The sequence below is a fragment of the Mesoplodon densirostris genome, chromosome 6, assembly GCF_025265405.1.
Source record: "Mesoplodon densirostris isolate mMesDen1 chromosome 6, mMesDen1 primary haplotype, whole genome shotgun sequence".
NCBI classification, from domain to species: domain Eukaryota; kingdom Metazoa; phylum Chordata; class Mammalia; order Artiodactyla; family Ziphiidae; genus Mesoplodon; species Mesoplodon densirostris.
The window spans coordinates 62,739,732-62,763,555 of NC_082666.1; the positions used below are offsets into that span (position 1 = coordinate 62,739,732).

At 39.3% G+C, this 23,824-nt stretch overlaps 1 protein-coding gene across 1 annotated transcript in view; it reads left to right on the forward strand.

Annotated features, from left to right (window-relative positions):
* Positions 1–23,584, forward strand: part of FREM1 (FRAS1 related extracellular matrix 1) — a 154,185-nt gene extending 130,601 nt beyond the window's left edge. Inside the window, exons 28-36 of the mRNA XM_060101238.1 lie at positions 1,643–1,715; positions 8,520–8,669; positions 10,363–10,601; positions 11,297–11,344; positions 11,618–11,782; positions 11,962–12,090; positions 12,528–12,640; positions 21,484–21,569; positions 23,385–23,584. Of these exons, the coding sequence (XP_059957221.1) occupies positions 1,643–1,715; positions 8,520–8,669; positions 10,363–10,601; positions 11,297–11,344; positions 11,618–11,782; positions 11,962–12,090; positions 12,528–12,640; positions 21,484–21,569; positions 23,385–23,584 (1,203 nt within the window). The remainder of the gene's footprint in view (positions 1–1,642; positions 1,716–8,519; positions 8,670–10,362; positions 10,602–11,296; positions 11,345–11,617; positions 11,783–11,961; positions 12,091–12,527; positions 12,641–21,483; positions 21,570–23,384) is intronic.
* The last annotated feature ends 240 nt before the right edge of the window (positions 23,585–23,824 follow it).

The following is a 23,824-nucleotide window of genomic DNA, read 5'->3' on the forward strand; positions in this document are numbered from 1 at the left end:
TCCTTCAGGGACCACTCTGCTTGCAGCACAGCCTGCTGCTTTAGACTGGAGCTTACTGGCTGCTTGGCTGGGAGGAAGGAAAAGAAAGCACTCTTACCCTACGTTGTTTGCCCTGGTTTGAATCGCACACCTGCACCGGACTGATTTCTGCAGCCACCTTGACTCAACCCATTCCTTTTCCCACGTAGGATTCTGTAAGCTCAGTGGTGGTAAATACTAGGTAATTGCACGTGCAAGAACCACATGGGGAAATGTAACTCCCTGCATATGATGGGTACAGGTGTGCAATGGGCTGCCTTTCCGCAGTGAAAGGTTGTTGGGAAGGAGCCTTGGCATTGCGGAGAAAGAACAAATGGGAGCTTAGGAGGCAGTAGTCTTCTTGAGCAAAATGTTTCCACTGCAGACCACGGGCAGATGTCAGGGCCTTTGGTTAGAAATGCAGATAATGTCTGAGGCCAAAGAAATAGGAATTTGTAGGTTTTTACTTGTACCCTTCGTCCCTTTGTAAGAAAGTGAAGGAACAGAGTAACTCACTTTCCCGAACATCTCATTCAAGGACCTCTTTTTCTAACCAGCTGAAGCTTCTTTTTCAAACTCCTTTTCAACCATATTTCAAACTAAATATGTGTTCTTCACACATATTTACGCTCCTCTGGGGGAAGTTAAGGGCACGAGATGTCAGAGCCCTTAAATCACCTCTGTTCTTCAGCCCTGGGGGACGGGAAAAAGGGGTCAGCCAATTGTCTCTTTAGATTGGACCAATTTTTTTTTTTTTTTTTTTTTACAACTTACTTGAAGGAGCTTCTGAAGCCCTTGGTTCTGGGTGTGGATGGCCTTTGTGTGGCTGTTCCCCAGGACTGTCATCCCCACAGAGCCCTCATTCATGTCTGTGAAGAGGGATGGTTTCATCCAGATGCGAAATGGACCAGACTTGTTTTAGTTCATCTGGTCTAAAGGCTTTCAGTGCCCTGAGCTCGCAGGATAGCTCCAAGCCGGCTGACAGGTCAGCACCCCGGCTGTCAGCAGTACCCGCTTTTCCTTCGCTTCACTGCCCTTCTCCCTTTCCTCCAAGGCATTATTTTAGGGCCTGGTTGGGGTAGAGGGAAGGCCATGAAATAAAATATTGTAACAAAGAGAAATACAGTGTTTAAAATTCACATTACTTTCTCCAATAACCAAATCATTTATAAAGGAGAAGAAAAAAATAAAACTAAAGTTTTATGTTTACTTCCATTGATATTAGTCTAGGAAAAAGTTAACTTTAAGGAAGATGGGGGCCTCCCTGGTGGTGCAGTGGTTGGGAGTCCGCCTGCCGATGCAGGGGATACGGGTTCGTGCCCCGGTCTGGGAGGATCCCATATGCCGCGGAGCGGCTGGGCCCGTGAGCCATGGCCGCTGGGCCTGCGCATCCGGAGCCTGTGCTCCACAACGGGAGAGGCCACAACAGTGAAAGGCCCGCATACCGCAAAAAAAAGAAAAAAAAAAAAAAGGAAGATGGGTCAAAAATGATGTATTATAATAAAAAAATGTTAAAAACAGATTTAAGAGCATGAGTTTAGTCTAGTATGAGATTAGACTAGATGTTTTTTATTACAGAATATTTATTTTTATTTAAAAAAAAGATTTTTTTTCCCCTCTTAAGGTCAACCAAGTGTCGGCTACAGCTGGAAAGGATTTCACTGTGACTCCATCTAAGCTGATTCAGTTTGACCCAGGTACGTTTTGTGTCTACACTCTGTTTCATGTTTTTGTAAGAAAGTCTGGAGATTGTGGAAAAGACAGACTATTACGCAGCTTCAGCCAGCTAGGAACTCCTCAGGGAACGGGATCACCCCTCTCCCAGAGAGACGAGTTTGTACTTGAGGTTTTGCCCCTCATATTTTATGTTATTACTAGTGAGTATTTATTTAAAATGAGAAGAGAGATCGTAACAAAATATATAAAATATTAAAGCAAACATCCAAAAATCCAGAAAAAATGCCATTTAAAAAAATTATTCAGAGGTCTGACACAAAGCTGAAATAATGTAATTGCCTCATATTTTAATGGAAATTTTTTGAATGTTATAGTCTTGTGGGTTCCTAAAGGGTCATTTCTAAATTATCTCTCTTAGAATAGGCTGATATGAACAGATTCCAGGGGAAATTATTATTTAATTAGATAACACCTGTTTTGTTTTAAGCATTTTGAAAAATTTTGGTAGGTGCAAAAGGGAATACAAAAACATGGGGCCTGTTCTCAAGGATGTTCTATCCTGTGAGAAATATAGACATGAAAACAACTCACTGATAGAGTACATTGTGACCCCAAGGATGTACCATTGTTCTGGCTAAGGAAAATCCTGAAAGACTTCCTAGGGGACTTGGTAGCAGAAGAAGGGGACTTAAACTGCAGGACAGACATACATTTGGCTAACTGTGCCTTAAGCACCAAGGCGGGAGTCATGCCCCTTTCCCTGGTTTCTGTAGATGGGAACCAGTAGCTCTCCCTCACTGCACTGCATGGTTGTCTCTCTTTCCCTCTGGCATGGAATGGACCTAGATCACCTGTCCAGGAACAAAAGGAAAAGGCCTTGGGCTTCCCTGGTGGCACAGTGGTTGAGAGTCCGCCTGCCGATGCAGGGGACACGGGTTCGTGCCCCGGTCTGGGAAGATCCCACATGGCACGGAGCGGCTGGGCCCGTGAGCCATGGCTGCTGAGCCTGCGCGTCCGGAGCCTGTGCTCCTCAACGGGAGAGGCCATAACAGTGACAGGCCCGCGTATCGCAGGAAAAAAAAAAAAAAGGAAAAGGCCTTGAGAAGCATCCAGGGCGTGTGGCTTTCTGCTCCCCTGCAGAGGAGGTGTTCTGCATTCTGAGAACAGGCCATCCAATCAAGACTTTAGCCATTGGGGCCTCCCTGGTGGCGCAGTGGTTGAGAGTCCGCCTGCCGATGCAGGGGACACGGGTTCGTGCCCCGGTCTGGGAGGATCCCATATGCCGCGGAGCGGCTGGGCCCGTGAGCCATGGCCGCTGGGCCTGCGCATCTGGAGCCTGCGCTCCGCAACGGGAGGGGCCACAGCAGTGAGAGGCCCACATACCGCAAAAAAAAAAAAAAAAAAAAAAAAGACTTTAGCCATTGTCTGCCACTGACGCATGAAGTTTTGGGCAAAGGCAAAACAAAATGGCCTGAATACCGTTACCACTCCAAAACTGACAACCTTAATAGTAAACGTAGAGGAGACTTCCCTGCTGGCGCAGTGGTTAGCACTCCACGCTTCCAATGTGCGGGGCCTGGATTCAATCCCGCATTGGGGAACTAGATCCTACATGCATGCCATGACAAAGAGTTCACGTGCCACAACTAAGTAGGCTGCATGCCACAACTAAGGAGCCAGTGAGCCGCAACTAAGGAGCCCACCTGCCACAACTAAGACCCAGCACAACCAAAAAATAAAAAAAATAAAAAAATAAACGTAGAAAAGAAATGCCTTTCTGCAGTTCACCACAAGTTGTACGATGTTTAGTGACTGTATTCGTTTGCTGGGGCTACCCTAATAAAGTATCACAAACCTGGTAGCTTAAAAACAAGAATTATTTTTCTAATAGTTCTGGACACTAGAAGTTCAAGATCATGATGTGGGCAGGGTTGATTCCTTCTAAGGGCTGAGAGGGAATCTGTTCCATTCCTCTTTTCCATGCTCTGGTGCTTTGCTGGAATCTCTGGCCTTCCTTGGCTTCTGTTGCATCACTGGATCTCTGCCTTTGTCTCCATAGGATGTTCTCCTTGTTTGTGTCTGTGTCCAAATTTCCCCTTTGTATACTGACACCAGTCATAATAGACTAGGGGTCCACTCTACTCTAGTGTGACTCCCATCTGAATTACATCTGTAATGCCCTTATTTCCAAATAAGGTCACAGTCTGAGGTACTGAGAGTTAGGACTTAAACATAGGGATTTTTGAGTGACACAACTCAACCTATAACAGAGAGCCTTACATTTGACATGCAACAATCCCAATATTGTTATTGGCCTCCTTCCTGTGATATTTAAGTTTCTGACTTGCATAATTTTGTTCCTCAGACTGACCACCCTTGATGAGAAGAGCTATTCCTGATATGTATTTGAAGTTTACCCTCGGGTTGCTGCAGGCTCTGGTTCTGATCAACCCTAAGATGAAAGGATTTGATGCATTGGCTCTGTGCTCTTTATGTACTTCATGTTAAGGCAGGTCCAGCCTTTCTTCTCTTCAAGAGGCAAGAGTCCTTGTCATATATCATCTTTATTATTTGAGGTCTGTTTGTCACAAGATCAGGAGTGATTTTGGCTTTTGGTGGATTTTGAGCAGCCCACCAGGTTCTCTGTTTGGTTTGATAGGAACCAGAAGATATCACACTGGAGGAGCTCCGGGAAGCTAACTCTTGCAAGCCCCACTGGGTGAGGGAGTGCCCATTTGCTTTCAAGAGTTTACATGCTGCTTCCAGTAGATACTAAAGACTTCTGAGGATCTAAATAGTCATGATTTTAGAGATTATTTAGACTTTTTTTTGGCCACGCCATGCAGCATGCGGGATCTTAATTCCCTGACCAAGGATTGAACCTGTGCCCCCTGCAATGGAAGCGCAAAGTCTTAACCACTGGACCACCAGGGAAGTCCCTATTTAGACTTTTTTTTTTTTGGTGGTACGCGGGCCTCTCACTGTTGTGGCCTCTCCCGCTGCGAAGCACAGGCTCCGGACACGCCGGCTCAGCGGCCATGGCTCACGGGCCCAGCCGCTCCGCGGCATGTGGGGTCTTCCCGGACCGAGGCACGAACCCGTGTCCCCTGCATCGGCAGGCGGACTCTCAACCACTGCGCCACCAGGGAAGCCCTATTTAGACATTTTAAGAAAATAAATAAATATAGCTTATAAATGAAAAAGAAACAACACTTGGCTGTTCGTTGCTTTGGAACTTACTGGCCAGAAACTTTTATAAGCTGATGTCTTCCTTTAGAGAATGTTAGAATTCCCCGTGTCCACAGGTCCTGTAAATACTTATTTACTCCCATCTTGTTCATCCTTGCTTCTTTCAGATCTGGTGTCTTCATCCCCATTCCCACCCCTTTCACCCAAAGCAGTCTGTTCATTTCTTTAAAAACAGCAGCTTCCATGATTGGTGAGGAAACAGAGGGTGAGAAATCAAAGACAGTGGAATATCATAGGGTTTGAGAGCTCTTGGAGTGAGCTGAAGAGAAACTGGGGGACTTTTCAGTCTAGTGAGCTACACTCAAGCTTGCCTTGCAGCTTTGTACCAAACCAAAAGCTAACCCTGACTACTTTGCCTTCTGCTATTGTGAATAATCTGGAGTCAAAGTGCAAATATTCTTAAGAAAATGATTGTTTTCCTTTAAAATAAGTGTTCTTCAAAGGTCTGCTGCATTCTTAATTGAGAGTTCATTGTGCCTGAGTCAAAATGTTTTCCAAAGAACAGCTCTCTCACATGGCATTTGCTGAAAAACATTGAGAATATGTCTTTCAATAGTGAAATGTGTTTTGCAGGAAAATATCCACTCTGTAAAGTGGGCTATGTCTGCATAACCTGACACCTCTCTCTCCTCTTCAGCACCTTTTGTTTCATGGGAACAGGGAGCCAGTTCATGCCTTCTGAAATTGTTTATAATCACCGTGATTTCACAAATACTTTGCACCTTGAAGGCTGGAGAGGAAGGAAAAAGAAAAACTAAGAAAGTTCTGATTTCTAATCTCATTAACCTAAAAAAGGAGGTCCTATGTGCATACCTGGTAGACATATAAACAAAGTTGAAATGCAGGCAAACAAATCAAAAGTACTTAAATGAAACGTGGAATAGATCTTCTCTAACCATCTGGTTCTACTTCGTAAGGTTTTACAAAAACTTTAAGGTTTTTTGGGGGTGGGTGGGGCAGTGGGGGGAAGGGTTACTATAATTTATTAAACAGTTCTTAAAATAAGAAGGCAAATGGTTGGGGCTTGGGAAAAAATTTTTTTTGTATTGGATTTTTATTTGAATAACACTTAACTTTATGGGCTTTGAGAGTCAAAACAGCTCTCTGAATATTAAAACCTTAGTATTCATATGCCTTCTTCATTGTCAAGTCTCTTTTCTCTTCATGCCAATTTATTACAACAGCTGCCTACGTGGATTCCCAACTTCTAGGCTCTCTGCTTGTCTGCCTGGGCCCCTAAATCTTCCCACATAACACTTTCAGGTTCATGTTTTTAAGACATCCATTTTCAAGAGCCTTCCCTGTTGCCTGTGGTTTAAAGTCTGAGTCTGACCACCTAGTGTCGAGGGCTCTCTGCAGTCTGGCTACAAAATGCCAGCGCTACCTACCACCTCTCTTCCCTGGCATGACCTCTCTACTCCAGCCAGGTAATCTGCTCAGCCCTCCTGATCAAGGTCTCTGCTTTGCTATCTAACTGACTTTGCTTCTGTTGTTTTCCCATTTCCTCCCAGGTCCTTCCAACTCTGGAGCTCACATACATGTAGTATTTACCATCTATTCTGTATCTTTTGGCAGCTAATTATACACAACCTGGAATAATTGACTTTTCTGGTATTTACATCTTGTCTCTTCAAGAAGGTTTTAAATTCCTTTATGTCAGGGCTTCCTTATGTTATACCTCTAGTATTCTCCCTAGCATCCACCAAAGGCAAGCACATAATCAATACAAAATATATATTTTGATGGACTGATTCATCCAGCCATGAGGTGGGAGTTATGTAGTTTATATTAAATGCTTCAAATTTTGTCTTTGTAAAGGCTATGTAAGTAATTGATTTAAGAACTCAGTGGAGGGACTTCCCTGGTGGCGCAGTGGTTAAGAATCCGCCTGCCAATGCAGGGGACACGGTTTCGATCCCTGGTCTGGGAAGATCCCACATGCCACGGAGCAGCTAAGTGTGCCACACTACTGAGCCTGTGCTATAGAGCCAGCGAGCCACAACTACTGAAGCCTGTGTGCCTAGAACCCATGCTCCGCAATAAGAGAAGCCACCACAATGAGAAGCCTACGCACTGCAACAAAGAGCAGCCCCTGCTCGCTGCAACCAGAGATAGCCCGCGCACAGCAACAAAGACCCAACGTGGCCAAAAAAAAATCAGTGAAGGACTAATACATGTTACAACATGGATGAGACTTGAAAACATTAAAAAAAAAAAGTTCAGAAAAAAAAAAGAACTCAGTGGATACTGAAAGCTTAACAAATTACCTGTCAGCCTATTTTTTTTTAATAAAATTATTTCAAAGACCCTTAATTTTTCTCTCTAAGTGCAGGCAAGAGTAGGATAAGTGAACAGTTTCCTCTTTCCATTGGATTCTGTTGGGTATTGATGAGACTTTGATTCCATGATGAACTCTATAAGCAACATACCTTCAAGAAGGAGGCCATCATCTAGCTAGCACAACTGAGAGGCATAAATCTGTAGAAAGCAACCTGCAAGGAGAAAAGAATCCGATTTTCAGATGAGAAGACTAGAAAAAAATGTTTAACTGCTTATACAGATGGGTTTATGGGAATAAAAGCACTCAAATAGCCAATGAGTAAATGACACAGAATAAAGTTTCAGAACTTAGTCCTCAAAGGTTAAACCATAAGTTTATCTTTTTCCCCTTAAAACTGAGCCATCTTTCTTCACTAAACAGTACTTTCTTTCCTGCCAACTCTTTTTCTTCTAAAATAAACCCATGGGGGATGCCCCGCTATCCACGTCATGGAAACTGGTCAAGATTTGACAATCTCAGAAGTTTCTTCCACCTTTAATATTTTGTGTTTCTGGGGTTGCTTTGCATCCCATCTTAGTGGTGACAGGAGAGCTGGGGATATGTTTGTAACATCAAAACTGTTTTGCATTAAGTTCGCAAAGTTACTGTGAACCAAGCTTGATTGTAACTCGATGAACAGAGGCAGACAGAAAGAGAAAAAAAAAATTGGCTCCGTCTATTTCAAGAACCCCCCAGCCTATAAATTCTCTGTAGGAGGTTATCAAACTCCTGAGTATTACATCATCAGAAAAAGCATTTGTGGGCTAGAAGGATCTCAGGAAGTAGGGCAGCCGATGGAAGCAGCTGTCGTTAGAAATCAATCATTTCTGTGAATAGCATGAAGTACCATCCAATAATCACTTCTGACTGTCTGCATCAACATCTTAAGGTTTTTCAAACTATTAAGATTTAAAGATTGCAGTACTTGTTTATTCTTAAGGAGAGAAGGGGCAGGTCAGGAAAAAATTGTCTTAGATCTCAACTGCTCACCATTTTTTGTTCATCCCTTTCCTAATGCAGCTTGCCTTTTTCGTTACAGTGTTTGCATTTAAAGGGAATCATCATTGTCCAGGAACAAATGTGGTCTTTTAATATTATTTAGGAGAACAGCACGACTTCAGCGAGTTGGTAGCAGTACAATAGCTCACTCAGGCTACTGCAGTCTAGCTGTAGACATGTTAATTAATATATTTCTCTGACACCTAGGTGATTGAAATAGCAATTAAAGAGTAATTAAAATGTTTCCTTCTTGTAGGAATGTCAACTAAGATGTGGAATATAGCAATTACCTATGACGGATTAGAGGAAGATGATGAGGTCTTTGAAGTAATTCTGAACTCCCCCGTGAATGCGGTTCTTGGCACAAAGACAAAAACTGCAGTGAAAATTTTGGACTCAAAAGGAGGTATTCTTTTGATCCTCATCTTGAAATCAGGAGCAGTCCTGGCACTGTAGCTGCTTGCTTTCAACAGCCAGCGTGCTTGATAACACCTTCAAATCAAAATGCTTAATTTCTTGTCAAGAAAGCAACCTCAGTCGTGATGTAGGCCCTTTATTCTGGTTTCTGCTTCCTGCGGTTTTCCTCCTGCTAAGAATGCCCATTTGAGAAAAGCAACAAGTCAGTGCTTCGTTGTTTTTTTCCTCACCCGTTTGTTGTTCTCACCAAGGGGGAAACAATGTTGGTGAGAATCTATCCACAATTATTTTCCCCCAGAGTTTATAGGGCTGTAATTATCTTCCTCTGTTAAAGAGAGCTCTTAAGGCCTAAATTCTGAGTCCCCACTGTAGTGTGACCCTGAAAATTCTGACAGGAAGGAATTGGAGAAAAATAGATGTGAAGGTTGCAGCTGGCTTGGGGATTCAGGAGCAGCTGGAGAATATTAATGAATAACCTTGGATTGCAGAGCCAAATAGGCCCTGGATAGTATATGCTAAAGAACAACGTGTGAACTAAATAAAATAAAGAGCAGCCCAAAGCTTTGGTGCTCTGACATTTTTCCTGCCAAATACCTTCTACTTATTTGTCTATTTAGCAGTTGACAAGTGTCCAGTTACTATGCTTGGTCTCACCTTCCTATTTTTACACGTCATGCCCTACAGGCCGCATGTTTTTCTTACCTGAAATTTATTATCTCCTCTTTCTCATCCTATAATAAAAATAGACACTATCCTCTTTCCTTTACCATAGCATCTCTCCCATACCCCCTTACCTTACCAAATTCATTTCTTTTTCAGTAGAATTTTCTGGTCACATTTAGTACATAAATACATAAAATACACACTTTACGCATGAAGTGTAAAGTATCCAGACGAGGCTGCTAGGTTTAGAATTTTTTCATACTAATTGGCAATATTTCTAATCAAAGGAGCTCCATTAAGATTTAGTGGATCTTTGTTCTGTAACAGTTAAATGCTCATTTTTATAACTGTTACTTGATTTCGCTGACATCTTCAAACAATTCCAGTTTCTACCTCTGGGAGATTGGGGAAAAGATGAACACTTTAAAGTGTTTGTGCAATGATACTTTTTTTTTTTTTTTCTTTTTGCTGTATGCGGGCCTCTCACTGTTGTGGCCTCTCCCGTTGCGGAGCACAGGCTCCGGATGCGCAGGCCCAGCGGCCATGGCTCACGGGCCCAGCCGCTCCGCGGCATATGGGATCCTCCCAGACCGGGGCACGAACCCGTATCCCCTGCATCGGCAGGCGGACTCTTAACCACTGCGCCACCAGGGAGGCCCTGTGCAATGATACTTGATCAGGGAGTAAACCTGATAATATGGAGGAGTTGTATAATATGAAGGGAGGCTATTGCCCAAGTAGATGGGATGATTATAAAATCATGACAGTGACTTTCATCTGTGGTTCGTGAAATCAATTTCATGACTTATAGTCACCCTGTAGATGTGCAGAAGGGCACAGCTTTTTTGGATGGACACTGATGAAGAGTAAAGGGGTTTCTGGCAAATGGCAGAAAGGCAACATCTGGTGGGAAAATCATCCATCTGAGTTTAATGACAAGCTGCTCCAGGGACTTTCTCCATGTGATCAGTTATCTGTTTGTGTAAAATGAACTGACCTGCCATGTTGTGTGCCTCCAGGACAGTGCCATCCTTCATATGCCTTCAATGCAAACATGCCCAATGCATGGGAGAAGGGCATTTGGAGCCTGCTCTCCCCAGGGGCTTCCTCACGCACCACTTCTGGTTCCTTTCATCCGGAAAGAAGACCCCTTCCATCTTCCAAGCAGCTAGCAGTCGCCAGGGGAGACACCCTGCGGGACTTTGACTCTGAAGATCTTTCTCTAATGAAGCTTAGGACCCAAGCAAATGGCAAAAGAGTAAGGATGGGGACCTCTTTGGTTTTGATGTGTGGAGTGCATACTGAAAGGATCAAAAGATCTTAATAAGTATTCTGAAACACTGTGGAAGCTGTTCTGGTTCTCACAGTGACTGAGGGCCATGGTGATTTTCACGGTTCCTTATACCATCATGAAGTGCCTTTTGTATACAAATATCATAATGCTGCCCTACTTCATTTACTGTACTGACTGAGGTGATAGATATTCTGACTCATCCATATGATTTCTGCTTTGGTTCCTTTTGTGATCAAGACAGATAGGGAATGACCAGTGACGCTGAAATAGAATGAGATTAAATGATCTACTTGGGTGTGGAAACAATGGCTTTGACATTATCAGCATAGTTTTCTAACCAGGCACACACTCATGGGTGTGCGTGTGTGTGTGTGTGTGTGTGTTTTCTTGGACCTCTGTGTACTGTAGATGTACCAAGAAAATAAGGATGTTTTTTCTCTCTAACTGGGACTAAGAATAGATGAGTCAATATTGATAAAGTGCCATTTGGTCCAGTGATTTTATAAAAATTCCAATGATTTAGGCATGGAAAATCTTAAGAAAAACATATGTTTTAAAATTTTTCAATCATTAAAAATATCTTATTGGAAGGGTTTTACCCTACTGCTAATTATTATTCAAGTCAATTTTTTTCATATTTTGTTCTCTCTTGATTTCAGGTCCATCCATCCTCTGTTTATAGAAATGGAACAGACATCATCTACAATGTAAGCATAGTCTGAGAGAACTGCTAAATTTCTTATATTTATGGATACAAAATATTTAGTGAAACTACCTTTCCTAACTATTATATTTATGTATTTCTCTTAAAAACATGTTTTGAAATTTGTTTTAGAGGCTTGGGTGGTCAGAAAAGAAAATACACCTTTTATGTTTTTGTTTTGATCCAATTTTTGGATTGCTCATTTTTGCCACAAATGTTTCTGTTTGCTCTCTTGGTGTTTATTTTTTCTTGATTGTTGTTTGTTGATTTCCTCAAGTATCATGGAATGATTTCCCTGAAACTGGAGGATGACAGTTCCTCAACTCACAGAAGTAAGGCCAAAGTATCCATTGTTAGTCAGCCGCAAAAGACAATCAAAGTGGCAGAACTGACTCAAGCAGATAAGGAGGAATCCACAACCGGCTCACACTTCCCCCAACAGGTATGAAAATCTCTTCACTTCCTATTCACTTTACAACAAGCTGTGTTCTGGGTCATAAAACAGCCTTCAAGCTTGGGGATAGTTGACACAACACAAATGCTACTCAACAAATGATGACCTAAAAGAGGTACGAGTGTGATCAACTTACATCAGGTCTAAATCACCTTTCCTTGCCATAGGACCGTTTGCCCTCATTTCCAAAGAACTGCACACTGGAATTAAAGGGACTCTTCCACTTTGAAGAAAGCCTCCAAAAGCTGTATAAGTGCAATGGAATTGCCTGGAAATCTTGGAGCCCTCACACCAAGGTGGGACACAGGCCGAGCAGCCAAGTACCTTTACTTGCAGCATGTCCCATGATAAGCTGAGAGAGAGGGAGTGCCCTGTCCACTCCTGCTACCTCGGCCTGCTCTGTTACACTTCGAAGGTGAAGAGGAAAAGATGGCCAGTTGGTGTTTTAAAAATCACAAAACACATTAGTTAAGCAATACAATTTGAAAAGATGTTTACTTATTTTATTCAATTATCATAATGTCAAAGTGTAAAATTAAAACACTGCTGACTTTACCAGTGTGTTCCATAAAAAACCATTGCATTTCTCAAAGTGGAGGATCGGGATTAAGGCTGACCTCCTTTCTGGTGACAAAATTACTCACATTAGGGGACTCATAGGACTCTCTATGCTGAGAACAGACTCTAGATTGTAAAGACCATTATAATGTGAACATGGACAACTATTTTTCAGGTGGAAGATAAATCATGCCCAGCTGGGTGGCACCATCACTTAGGCTACTGCCACTCCTTGATCACAGAGCAGAAGGGCACCTGGATCATAGCCGCCCAAGCTTGCAGGGAACAGTAAGAAACCCTGTTTCACATTTGATTGATGTTTCTTTGCTGATGTTTCTCTGTTTTCTCATGGAACTGTAATGTTGCTTCATTTATTCAAGTGTTGAGTGTCTGATGTCTACCTGGCTTTGTTTTAGGAGCTTAGAGGGAGCTCTGTAGTTCAGAATGGATTTGGGCTGACCTTAATAATGTATTTTGACTTAGCTCTTTTATGATAAAACTGTGCCATTGCCACAGTTCTATATTTTTTAACATCTTTATTGGAGTATAATTGCTTCACAATGTTGTGTTAGTTTCTGCTGTATAACAAAATGAATCAGCTATATGTATACATATATCCGCATATCACAGTTCTATTTTTTAGACTCTCTGTCTTAAACTTTTGGGGAAAGTCAGAAGGAGATTCTCTGAGTCAGCAGTGTTGCAGATTCTATATTTATTAAACAGTAATTCCTGCCCACTGATTTGAAAATACATAGCAATGAAAAGTCTTACAGCATCAGGCCTATAACAATGTAAGAGGCATTGATGATTATGAAACCAGACGAGTTGGACAAAGGGTGATTGGATAACAGAACACTCAGTGAAAGATGACTCGTGGTCAGATAATGACAACAAAATTTATCTAGCTGAGGCGGACTTTAAAAATGCATATGTAACTATCCCTGACCCTCCTTTTTGCCTCCCTGGATATTATCCAAAGCAATGCAATTAGACTAATATGTTCCATGGCTAGAAATTGAGACTAGGTAAATCGCTGGTAGATATCAGTCAGATTTTGCACTTCATCAAATTTTAAAAGTTATGTTCACCTAAAGACACTATTAAGAAAATGAAAGGTTAGACCACATTTGGGAAAAGCTCATCTCAAATCATGTATCTGATAAAGGTGTCAAATCCAGAAAATATAAACATCTCCTACAAATCAATGACAAAAAGACAACCAGATTTTAAAAAAATAGCATATACACTACCAAATGTAAAACCGATAGCTAGTGGGAAGCAGCCACATAGCACAGGGAGATCAGCTCGGTGCTTTGTGACCACCTAGAGGGGTGGGATAGGGAGGGTGGAAGGGAGGGAGATGCAAGAGGGAAGAGATATGGGGATATATGTATATGTATAGCTGATTCACTTTGTTATAAAGCAGAAACTAACACACCATTGTAAAGCAATTATACTCCAATAAAGATGTTAAAAAAAATAGCAATTGACTTAGAGATTTCACAAGTAAAGAGAGACAGTTGGTCAATAAAGACATGAAAAGGTGCCCACCACCATTAGATGTCAGAGAAATGCAAATTAAAACCACAATAAAATACCACTTCACACCCACTAGAATAGTTAAAATCACAAAGACTATGTTGTAGAGCAAATGGAATTCTCATTTATTGTTGGTGGAATTGTAAAATGGTACAACCCCTTTGTAGAACTGTCTTGCAGTTTCTTATAAAGTTACATGCATCTGCCCTGTGACCTAGCAATTCTACTCCTAGGTATTTACCCAAGAGAAATAATAATATATGTTTAAAAAAAAGCACTTACAAGAATTTCATTAGTAACCTTTTTAATAACAGTAGTTTGGGTCATTTGTCTTCTTGTTATTGATTTATAGGAATTGTGTATATTTTCTCCATCAAAAAGGGAATAGACAAATTTTCTTGATAAATTAATTTTTTCTTTAGAATATAGAAACATTATTTTACAAATTTATTTTTTATGGAAGTATAGTTGATTTACAATGTTTCAGGTATACAGCAAGTTACATATATATATGTATATATATTTATATTCTTTTTTCAGATTCTTGTCCATTATCCGTTATTATAAAATATTGAATATAGTTCCCTGTGCTATACAGTAGGTTCTTATTGTTTATCAGTTTTTTTTTTTTTTTTTTTTTTTTGCTGTATGCGGGCCTCTCACTGTTGTGGCCTCTCCCATTGCGGAGCACAGGCTCCGGACGCGCAGGCTCAGCGGCCATGGCTCACGGGCCCAGCCGCTCCGCGGCATATGGGATCCTCCCAGACCGGGGCACGAACCCGTATCCCCTGCATCGGCAGGCGGACTCTCAACCACTGCGCCACCAGGGAGGCCCTATCAGTTTTATATATAATAGTGTGTAGCTGTTAATCCCAAATTCCTGATTTATCCCTCCCCCCCTCTTTTCCCCTTTGGTAACCATGAGTTTGTTTTCTATGTCTGTGAGTCTATTTCTGTTTTGTAAATAAGTTCATTTGTATCATTTTTTTTCAGATTCTGTACATAAGTGATATCATATGATATTTGTCTTTGTCTTACTTCACTTAGTATGATAATCTCTAGTTGCATCCATGTTGCTACAAATGGCACTATTTCATTCCTTTTTATGGCTGAGTAATATTCCATTGTATATATATACCATGTGGCTGAGTAATATTCCATTGTATATATATACCATTTCTTCTTTATCCATTCATCTATTGATGCACATTTAGGATGCTTCCATGTCTTTGCTATTGTAAATAGTGCTGCTATGAACACCATGGTTCATGAATCTTTTCACCTTAGAGTTTTTGTCTTTTCCAGATATATGCCCAGTAATGGGACTGCTGGGTTATATGGTAACTCTATTTTTAGTTTTTTAAGGAACCTCCTTAGTGGCTGCACCAATTTACATTTCCATTAACAGTATAAGAGGGTTCCTTTTTTCCCCACCCACTCCAGCATTTATTATTTGTGAGCTTTTTGGTGATGGTCATTCTAACCAGTGTGAGGTGATACCTTATTGTAGTTTTGATTTGCATTTCTCTAATAATTAGCAATCTTGAGCATCTTTTCATGTGTCTGTTGGCCATCTGTATGTCTTCTTTGGAGAAATGTCTATTTAGGTTTCTGCCCATTTTTCAATTGGGTTGTTTGGCTTTTTTTGATACTGATCTGTATAAGCTCTTTATATATTTTGGGAATTAATCCCTGTCGGTAGCATTATTTGCAAATATTTTCTCCCATTCTGTAGGTTGTCTTTTCATTTTGCTATGGTTTCCTTTGCCATGCAAAAGCTTTTAAGTTTAATTAGGTCCCATTTGTTTATTTTTGCTTTTGTTTCCATTATTCTAGGAGACAAATCCAAATATATTGCTGCGATTTATGTGAAAGAGTGTTCTGCCTATGTTTTTCTCTAGGAGTTTTATAGTATCCAGTCTTACATTTAGATATTTAATCCATTTTGAGTTTATTTTTGTATATGGTGTTAGAGAATGTTCTAATTTCATTCTTTTACAGGTAGCTGTCTGATTTTCCCAGCACCACTTATTGAAGAGGCTGTCTTTTCTCCACTGTATATTCTTGTCTCATTTGTCATAGATTAATTGACCATAAGTGCGTGGGTTTATTTCTGGCTTTCTATCCTGTTGCATTGATCTATGTGTGTGTTTTTGTGCCAGTACCATAGTCTTTTGATTACTATAGCTTTGCAGTATAGTCTGAAGTTAGGGATCGTGATTCCTCGAGCTCCATTCTTCTTTCTCAAGATTGTTTTGGCTATTCAGAGTGTTTTTTGTTTCCATACAAATTAAATTTTGTTGTTGTTGTTCCAGTTCTATGAAAGATACCATCGGTAATTTGATAGGGATTGCACTGAATCTGTAGATTGTCTTGGGTAGTATGGTCATTTTAACAATATTGATTCTTCCAATCCAAGAACACAGTATAAGTTTCCATCTGTTTGTCATCTTCAGTTTGTTTCATCACCATCTCATAGTTCTCTAAGTACAGGTCTTTTGCCTCATTAGGTATTCCTAAGTATTTTATTCTTTTTGATGCAATAATAAATGGGATTATTGCCTTAGTTTCTCTTTCTGTTATTTTGTTGTTAGTGTATAGAAATACAACAGATTTGGGTAATTAGATGGATCAGTAAAATAAAAAAGATATTGGGGGCTTCCCTGGTGGCACAGTGGTTGAGAGTCCGCCTGCCAATGCAGGGGACACGGGTTTGTGCCCCGGTCCAGGAAGATCCCACATGCCCCAGAGCAGCTGGGTCCGTGAGCCATGGCCGCTGAGCCTGCGCTCCGCAACGGGAGAGGCCACAACAGTGAGAGGCCCGTGTACCACAAAAAAAAAAAAAAAAAAAAAAAAGATATTGGGCGACTAATACAGGGTTGTCAAAATGAAGACATCAACAATATTACCTTAAATTGCCATTATTTCATAAGAAATGTTTTTTGACACCAAAAACCTAGAAGATCATAATCTCAGAATAATGGTATTAAGAAATACATAAATAGGTATTTTGTTCTGCAGTAAACTATTATAAAATCCAGTATAATAGTGATGGAAATTTTCTATCTCCCCTATTAATTCAAGAGGATTAGTGATCATATATAGCAGATCAAACATTATGTTATAAGCAGCTTCAGAACTAATTTTTTCGTATCACTGTGAAGTTAATTTTATAAACCTCTGGTTTCAGGGAATTGTTTTAACTGTAGTACTGAGACTTTTTTTAGATGTAAAACTGAGAAAGCTTTCAGAACAAGAGAAAGTTTTCAGGGGGCAACTGGAGTTTTTCCATCATATTTTAGAGAGTGATATTATGTATCTATCAGTAATATAAACTATTTTGACTTACATGTTATGTATTTACCATATTGATCCAGAAATTAAAGCATTTATCAAACACCATTTCTGACAGTATTCCAGGGTGTTTAAGAGGTAAAATATATTTGGTGTGAGATTTTTTTTTCTAAATTAATCAGTTTATTGTTAGGCAGATTGTTCTATTTTTTTTTAAATAAATTTATTTATTTATTTTTGGCTGTGTTGGGTCTTCGTTTCTGTGCGAGGGCTTTCTCTAGTTGTGGCAAGCGTGGGCTACTCTTCATCGTGGTGTGGGGGCCACTCTTCATTGTGGTACGCGGGCCTCTCACTGTTGCGGCCTCTCTTGTTGCGGAGCACAGGCTCCAGATGCGCAGGCTCAGTAGTTGTGGCTCACGGGCCCAGTTGCTCCACGGCATGTGGGATCTTCCCAGACCAGGGCTCGAACCCGTGTCCCCTGCATTGGCAGGCAGATTCTCAACCACTGCGCCACCAGGGAAGCCCGAGATTTTTAAAATATCATAAAAAGCTTCTAATTTTCAAATTTTAGGTGAAAAAAGGCTATGAATATTTGACCTGATGGCTTTTGTATGATACTTCAATATGCATTTTATTTCAAAAGGACAATAAGAATGATTATCCCAAGAACAGTTAATACTAGTTACAGGCATTCCAGCAAATGCCTAGCAGCAGATTAAAAGCAAACTAAAACAAAAATAAAAGATCTGCACATTCTTTTGGATCAGTCATTTTAAGAGAAACACTTTTGGATGACAAGGCCACCTCCTCAGTATAATTTTTCTCTGAACCCCAAGACCTCCCCTGTCATTCAACATGTTTTCATTCATTCTATGGGCCTCTCTGCTTCCCTTCACCCATTACTTTTCAGGTTCATTTAGTCCTCTTCTCCAACCTCTTTCCCTTGAAAAATAAATATTCCTCTGGGAATTATCGATTCCTTCTGTGATGTAAAATTAATAGTTTCAACATTTTGTAATCTGGCTATTTACCTTCTCATGAATATTTTTAGGAGATGGTTTTAGATTCTATAATTAGAATTAATATGCATCTAGAGTGTTTTTATTTCATCTCAGGGACCATTTTTCATTTCTAGGTTATGTTTCCTCAGGCTCCCTTGCTACCTGGTGGTCCTTTACATATGGTCATTTACAACACCCGTGTTTCAAGAAGAACAGCAAATTTTACTCTATCCTTTGTCCTTAATCAGATTGCTAACTCAACTCAATCTTTATCTCCAATCTCCTTTGCTCCCCATTGGTGTTTTATTATTTTTCTAGCCCAGAGGAGCCAGACTCCTAGATTAGGTATTTCTTGAATTTACATACTGTAATCTCATCTGCTCATTTCCTTAGGCAGTCATTGTACATTTGGTAATTCTATTATTATAGATCATTATCTATGAAACCATTTTGCTTTCCCACAGGAGTGTCTGGAACCCCTGCTGACCTCTCCTTAAAGATTTAGTCTAAAATACATCTATATTTAATCAAAAAGTTTCAAAGAAGTAGATGTTTATTTCTGTAGCTGAAAAAATTAAGGTTTCTGTTCTTAATACTACACTTTGAATGCCTTCAACTTTCAGAGCTGTCAAAAGATTTTTATTTGTGTGTGTCTCTATATTTTATTTTTATATCTCTATAATATATACATATCTATATAGTTAATATTCTCTATTTTATTTGTATATGGGTATAAAAGAAAATGAATGGTATTTTTATAAAATAATCATCATACAAATGCCTAAATATTTCTTTTTGTAAATAACTATGGTCTAACATTTTACCTAGCCTAAACACAGCTGTTTTCCCCTCTTTGCTCTTTTGGGACTTTTTGCTTCTCATAGCATCAAAAAGGAAATCAAACTTGTACTTGACCAGCTAAAATGGATTTTACAAAGTATCTTTTAAAGATAGTTTCAAGGATCTTAAAGCAGGAGGAGATGTTAAATATCCTTGAATAAAACCTGTTCCTTCCTGATAAAGACATTGAGGCAGAAATTACATCCATAAGGAAATTGGGGACAGAGCAGGAAGTGGAACCCAGGTGTCCCACATTCTGTCTAATACACCACATTGACTGAAGCAGCCCCTCAAGCCCTCCCGCAGTCTATATTTTATACACATTTCATATTCCATGTTCTAAACCCGCAGCACATCAGAATTACCATATTCGATGTGAGAGAGAGGGGAGAAAAATTGGCTATCATATCTGCTGTAACTGTCAGACAGGAGCTGACAGTAAGTAATAAAGTCAGAACCAAGTCACACAACCCAAATCCGGCAGCCCAAGGACATTCAGAGAAGTGGGAAAGAGCCTACATATCTCAGAAGGCCCAGAAGTCACCACTGCATCATACAAAACTAAACTACTGTATTAGTAGGAAAAAAATCATTAAGAGACAGGTTAGATTATGTTCACTCTACGTGATCTGGAAAAGCAGAGAAATGAATCTAAAGTTTGGAAAGATACAGGCAAAATGAAAAAAAATTAAACAGTCTAAACTTGTGACAAGTATGTATTACTAATGATGTTTCCTGCTTTTTAAAATATCAGTAGATATTAACCAGGCAAGAAGATCAAGGTGATTTTGTTTGTTTGGTTTTTTTTTTTTTTGAGACTTTCTGTATTAGAAAAAGAAGAAAAGAAAAAAAATAATTATTTATTGGCTTTTTACTTAAAGCATTTTAAAGAGCTTTTAATGAACACTGTTGGGGAATTAGATAGAATCAAATATTGCTTATAGGAATAATTCAGCTAGCTGCGAAAACAATTCATAAGGAATTCTTATGCCTGTTAAGAGTGTCTGTCATCAAAAAGACAAGAGATAACAAACACTGGCAAGGATGTGGAGAAAAGGAAACCTGTGTAAACTGTTGGTAGGATTGTAAAATGGTGCAGCCACTATGGAAAACAGTATTGAGGCCCCTCAAAAGTTAAAAATTGAACTGCCATATGACCCAGCAATTCCTCTTCTGGGAATATGTCTGAAGGGAATGAAAATACTATGTCAAAATGTATCTGCACCCCCATGTTTATAACAGCATTTTTTACAACTGCCAAGACATGGAAATGACCCAGGTGTCCATCAACAGATGAACAGATAAAGAAATTGTGGTACACACGTGCGCGCATGTGTGCACACACACACACACACACAGAGGAATATTATTCAGCCATAAAAATAAGGAAATCCTGCCAATTGGGACAACACGAGTGGACCTTGAGGGCATTATGCTAAGTGAAATAAGTCAGACAGAGAAAGACAAATAATATATGATCTCACTTACATGTGGAATCTAAAAACAAAAAGTCAAAGAAAAAGAGATCAGATTTGTGGTTACCAGAGGTGAGGGATGTGAGGTAGGAGAGTTAGATGAAGGTAATCAAAAGACATAAACTTCCAGTTATAAGTAAATACAGGGGATGTAATGTATAACATGATGACTATTGTTAACACTGCTGTGTGGTAGATTTGAAAGTTGTTTAGAGAGTGAATTCCAAGAGTTCTCATCACAAGGAGAAAAGCATTTTTTTCTTTTCTTTTCTTTTTTGTAACTGTATGAAATGATGGGTGTTAACTAAACATATCGTGGTAATCAAAGTTCACTATATATGTAAGTCAAGTCATTATGCTGTATACCTTAAACGTATTAAAAAATAGAATTATATTTTGGGGAAAATATTTATATATATTTGTAAGAACAGGTGCTTTAACTTTTGCACAACATACGAAGGTTTGACAGTGCGGCTGAGCCTGTTTCTCTGGGTGGGAAGAAAGAGTCACAAATATTGGGGTATTTGACTAGACACACAAAGCTCAAAATGTCGGCTTCAAGTAATTTTATCCAAATAGTTTGGGTTACCTTACTGGTCATATTAACTGGGAAATTGCCAAATTTATGCCATTTAGAGATAAACTTCCCATGAGAAGAGTCATTTTTTGGCATTAAGTAATTAATCTATATAAGTAAGCAGTTGCTGATTTTCTCAGAAGATGTTTAAAACCCATTGAATTTGTGCTTTAAAGCCCAGATATTATAGTACAATATCACTTTCTTTTCTGTCACCTACCCCACCCTGCAGATACTCATTAATATAAAAAAATAGAGTATTAAAATCTTAGAAATTTCTTTCTACATACATAGCTTTTTTTCTATTTTAAACTATCTTTGATTTCCATTATGCATTTCACATCAGCAGAAATGTTGAACTCCTTGTCACTGACACTCTCATTTTCGTGTGTTTGCACCTAGTCACCTGGGCAGCCTTGTAACTGTCCTCTCCAGGCAGCATATGCAATGGCTTTGGGACATCAGTGGAAGAAAGCCCTTTTGGATAGGCAAGTATCCGTGCTGCCCTGAGGGGGGAGGCAAGAACGCGAAGAGAACGTCTGCCTTCCATAGTCCAAATAATTGTGGTTTACAATAATAAGCAATGGTTAGACAGTTGGACAGCCTGTCTTTTAAAACTCATCTTAATTACATAATACTTTCATTTATAGGCATCTATCTCCAAGAAATAATGTGGAATGTGATTCAATTTATAAGTAAGAGAATTTTTAAAATGTTATTTCTAAAGGTAAAAAATTAGAAACAGTTGTAAATAGGGGATGGTGAAATAAATTATAGTATAGCCATATGAAAGAGTATTTAATATTGAATGCTTTTGTAAGGCATCAAATATTAAAGACATGACAAAATGCCTTATGTTTATGAGTTCATTCAATGTTGAATGCATATTGTATATAAAATATGTAATGCACTGCATTTGTGGCAAGGTGCTAAGTGAAAAAGCACTGTCTACAGCCATATGAAGCATGAAATAATTAAGAATAAAAAAGAAGTGTATATATGTGTGATATACATACATATATACTTATATGTATAGACATAAAAAGAAATAAGCCAAAAAGTTAGAAATTTTTTTGTATCTCCAGTTAAGAATTATAGATGATCTTAATTTTAGCCTTTGTTTTCTGAAGTTTTAATATTTTCTACAGTTTTGACAGTAATACAAATCTTTTCAAGCCAGTTTAGAAATAGAATTCTTAGGGTGCACTGAAGTCACTATTCTCACCATCTCTCCTTAAAGGTATTGTATTTCAGGGAATTATAATAAATACACTCTTGGCTTCTCAAAATCTCTGTAATACTCAGTGAGTGTCTAATTCTGAAATCATCTGAGAGTATTAAATTAAGGCTGGAAGATAAATTTTCTCTATGTCCACAATGACTGATGTCAAGGCTCTATGCCCCAAAAGTTCTTGGGCATAGCATCATCTGATCAATAATTCAAACAAACAGTCCAGAGGAGACAGTCATTCCCAACCAAAAATACTTCATTTTATTCTACCCCAAAATATAGAATGAGAACCAGTGGGGAGAGGGTTACATGCTATGTAACAAAGACTGTTTTCATGGTCAAATTTGGTTTGGGAGCTGCCAGGCCATCCTATTGCAGAGGATTCTTTTCTCATTCTATTATTTTTATTTCTATTCTGAAAGACAGGAGGAGGAATGCTTCTTTAAGAAAAATTACAAGAGCTTTACAACATTGAAGTGTAATTTTCAAAAAACTGCCAGTGGGAGTAGAGAGACAAGTTGAGAAAAGCTGCTTTTTATTAGAACTGTAGCAGATTGAAAAAACCTTAAGCTCCAGACTAAAAATAATACTTAGTAAACCACTTTCAAATATGAAAACCGAGACATTTAAATCGTGAGGAAGAAGAATAGACAAGAGTGTGATAGGAGTTCTGCCTGTAGGATACTATGAATAATAATTGCCATTTATTAAACACTTATATGTCTGAGTTTTATATGTGTTATCGTTTTAATCCTCAAAACAGGCTTAGATATATTTAGATATACACTTCTGAGATGAGAAAACTAAAACTCAGAGAACTCAGAGAGGTTAAATAACCTGCCCAAGGATGTTCAACTAGCAAGTGGTGGAGCTAGGATTTGGATTCCAATCTGCCTGACCCCAAAGCCTTATGTTCTCACTTGTGTCTTATAGGATTCCCAGGTCCTAGTCCTTGTTTTAGAACGTAGGCCTACATTTATATGTGATTACGTAACTTTGAATAACAGGTTGATATGATGTCCAATTGTAAATGTAATAAAATCCTATGGCACACTTCTTTGGTTCACATTAGGTTTGAATGACCAAGTGCATGCTGGCCACTGGGAGTGGATCGGCGGTGAACCTGTGACCTTCACCAACTGGAGGAGAGGGCCTCCTCAACGTTCAAAGCCTGGCAAGAACTGTGTTTTGGTTCAAAGACAAGGAAAATGGCAAACAAAGGACTGTAAGAAGGGCAAATCTCACAATTATATGTGCTCCAGGAAACTCTAAATGTAACTGGCCCTACAGGTGCCCACTTGGGATTTCTTACCTATTTATTTCCAGGATTTGTGCACATGGCTCAATAGAAAACAGGGTGTCATGACTGACTGGTACTTTTTTTTTATCATAATGTTTGAAGGATTCTATCTAGTAAAGAAGAAACACAGTTAAATAGTTCCAGGAAGATTGATAAATGAATGTTTCTTATAGGAATAGATAAAATTTTTGCATCTCAATACCTTCCAAAAT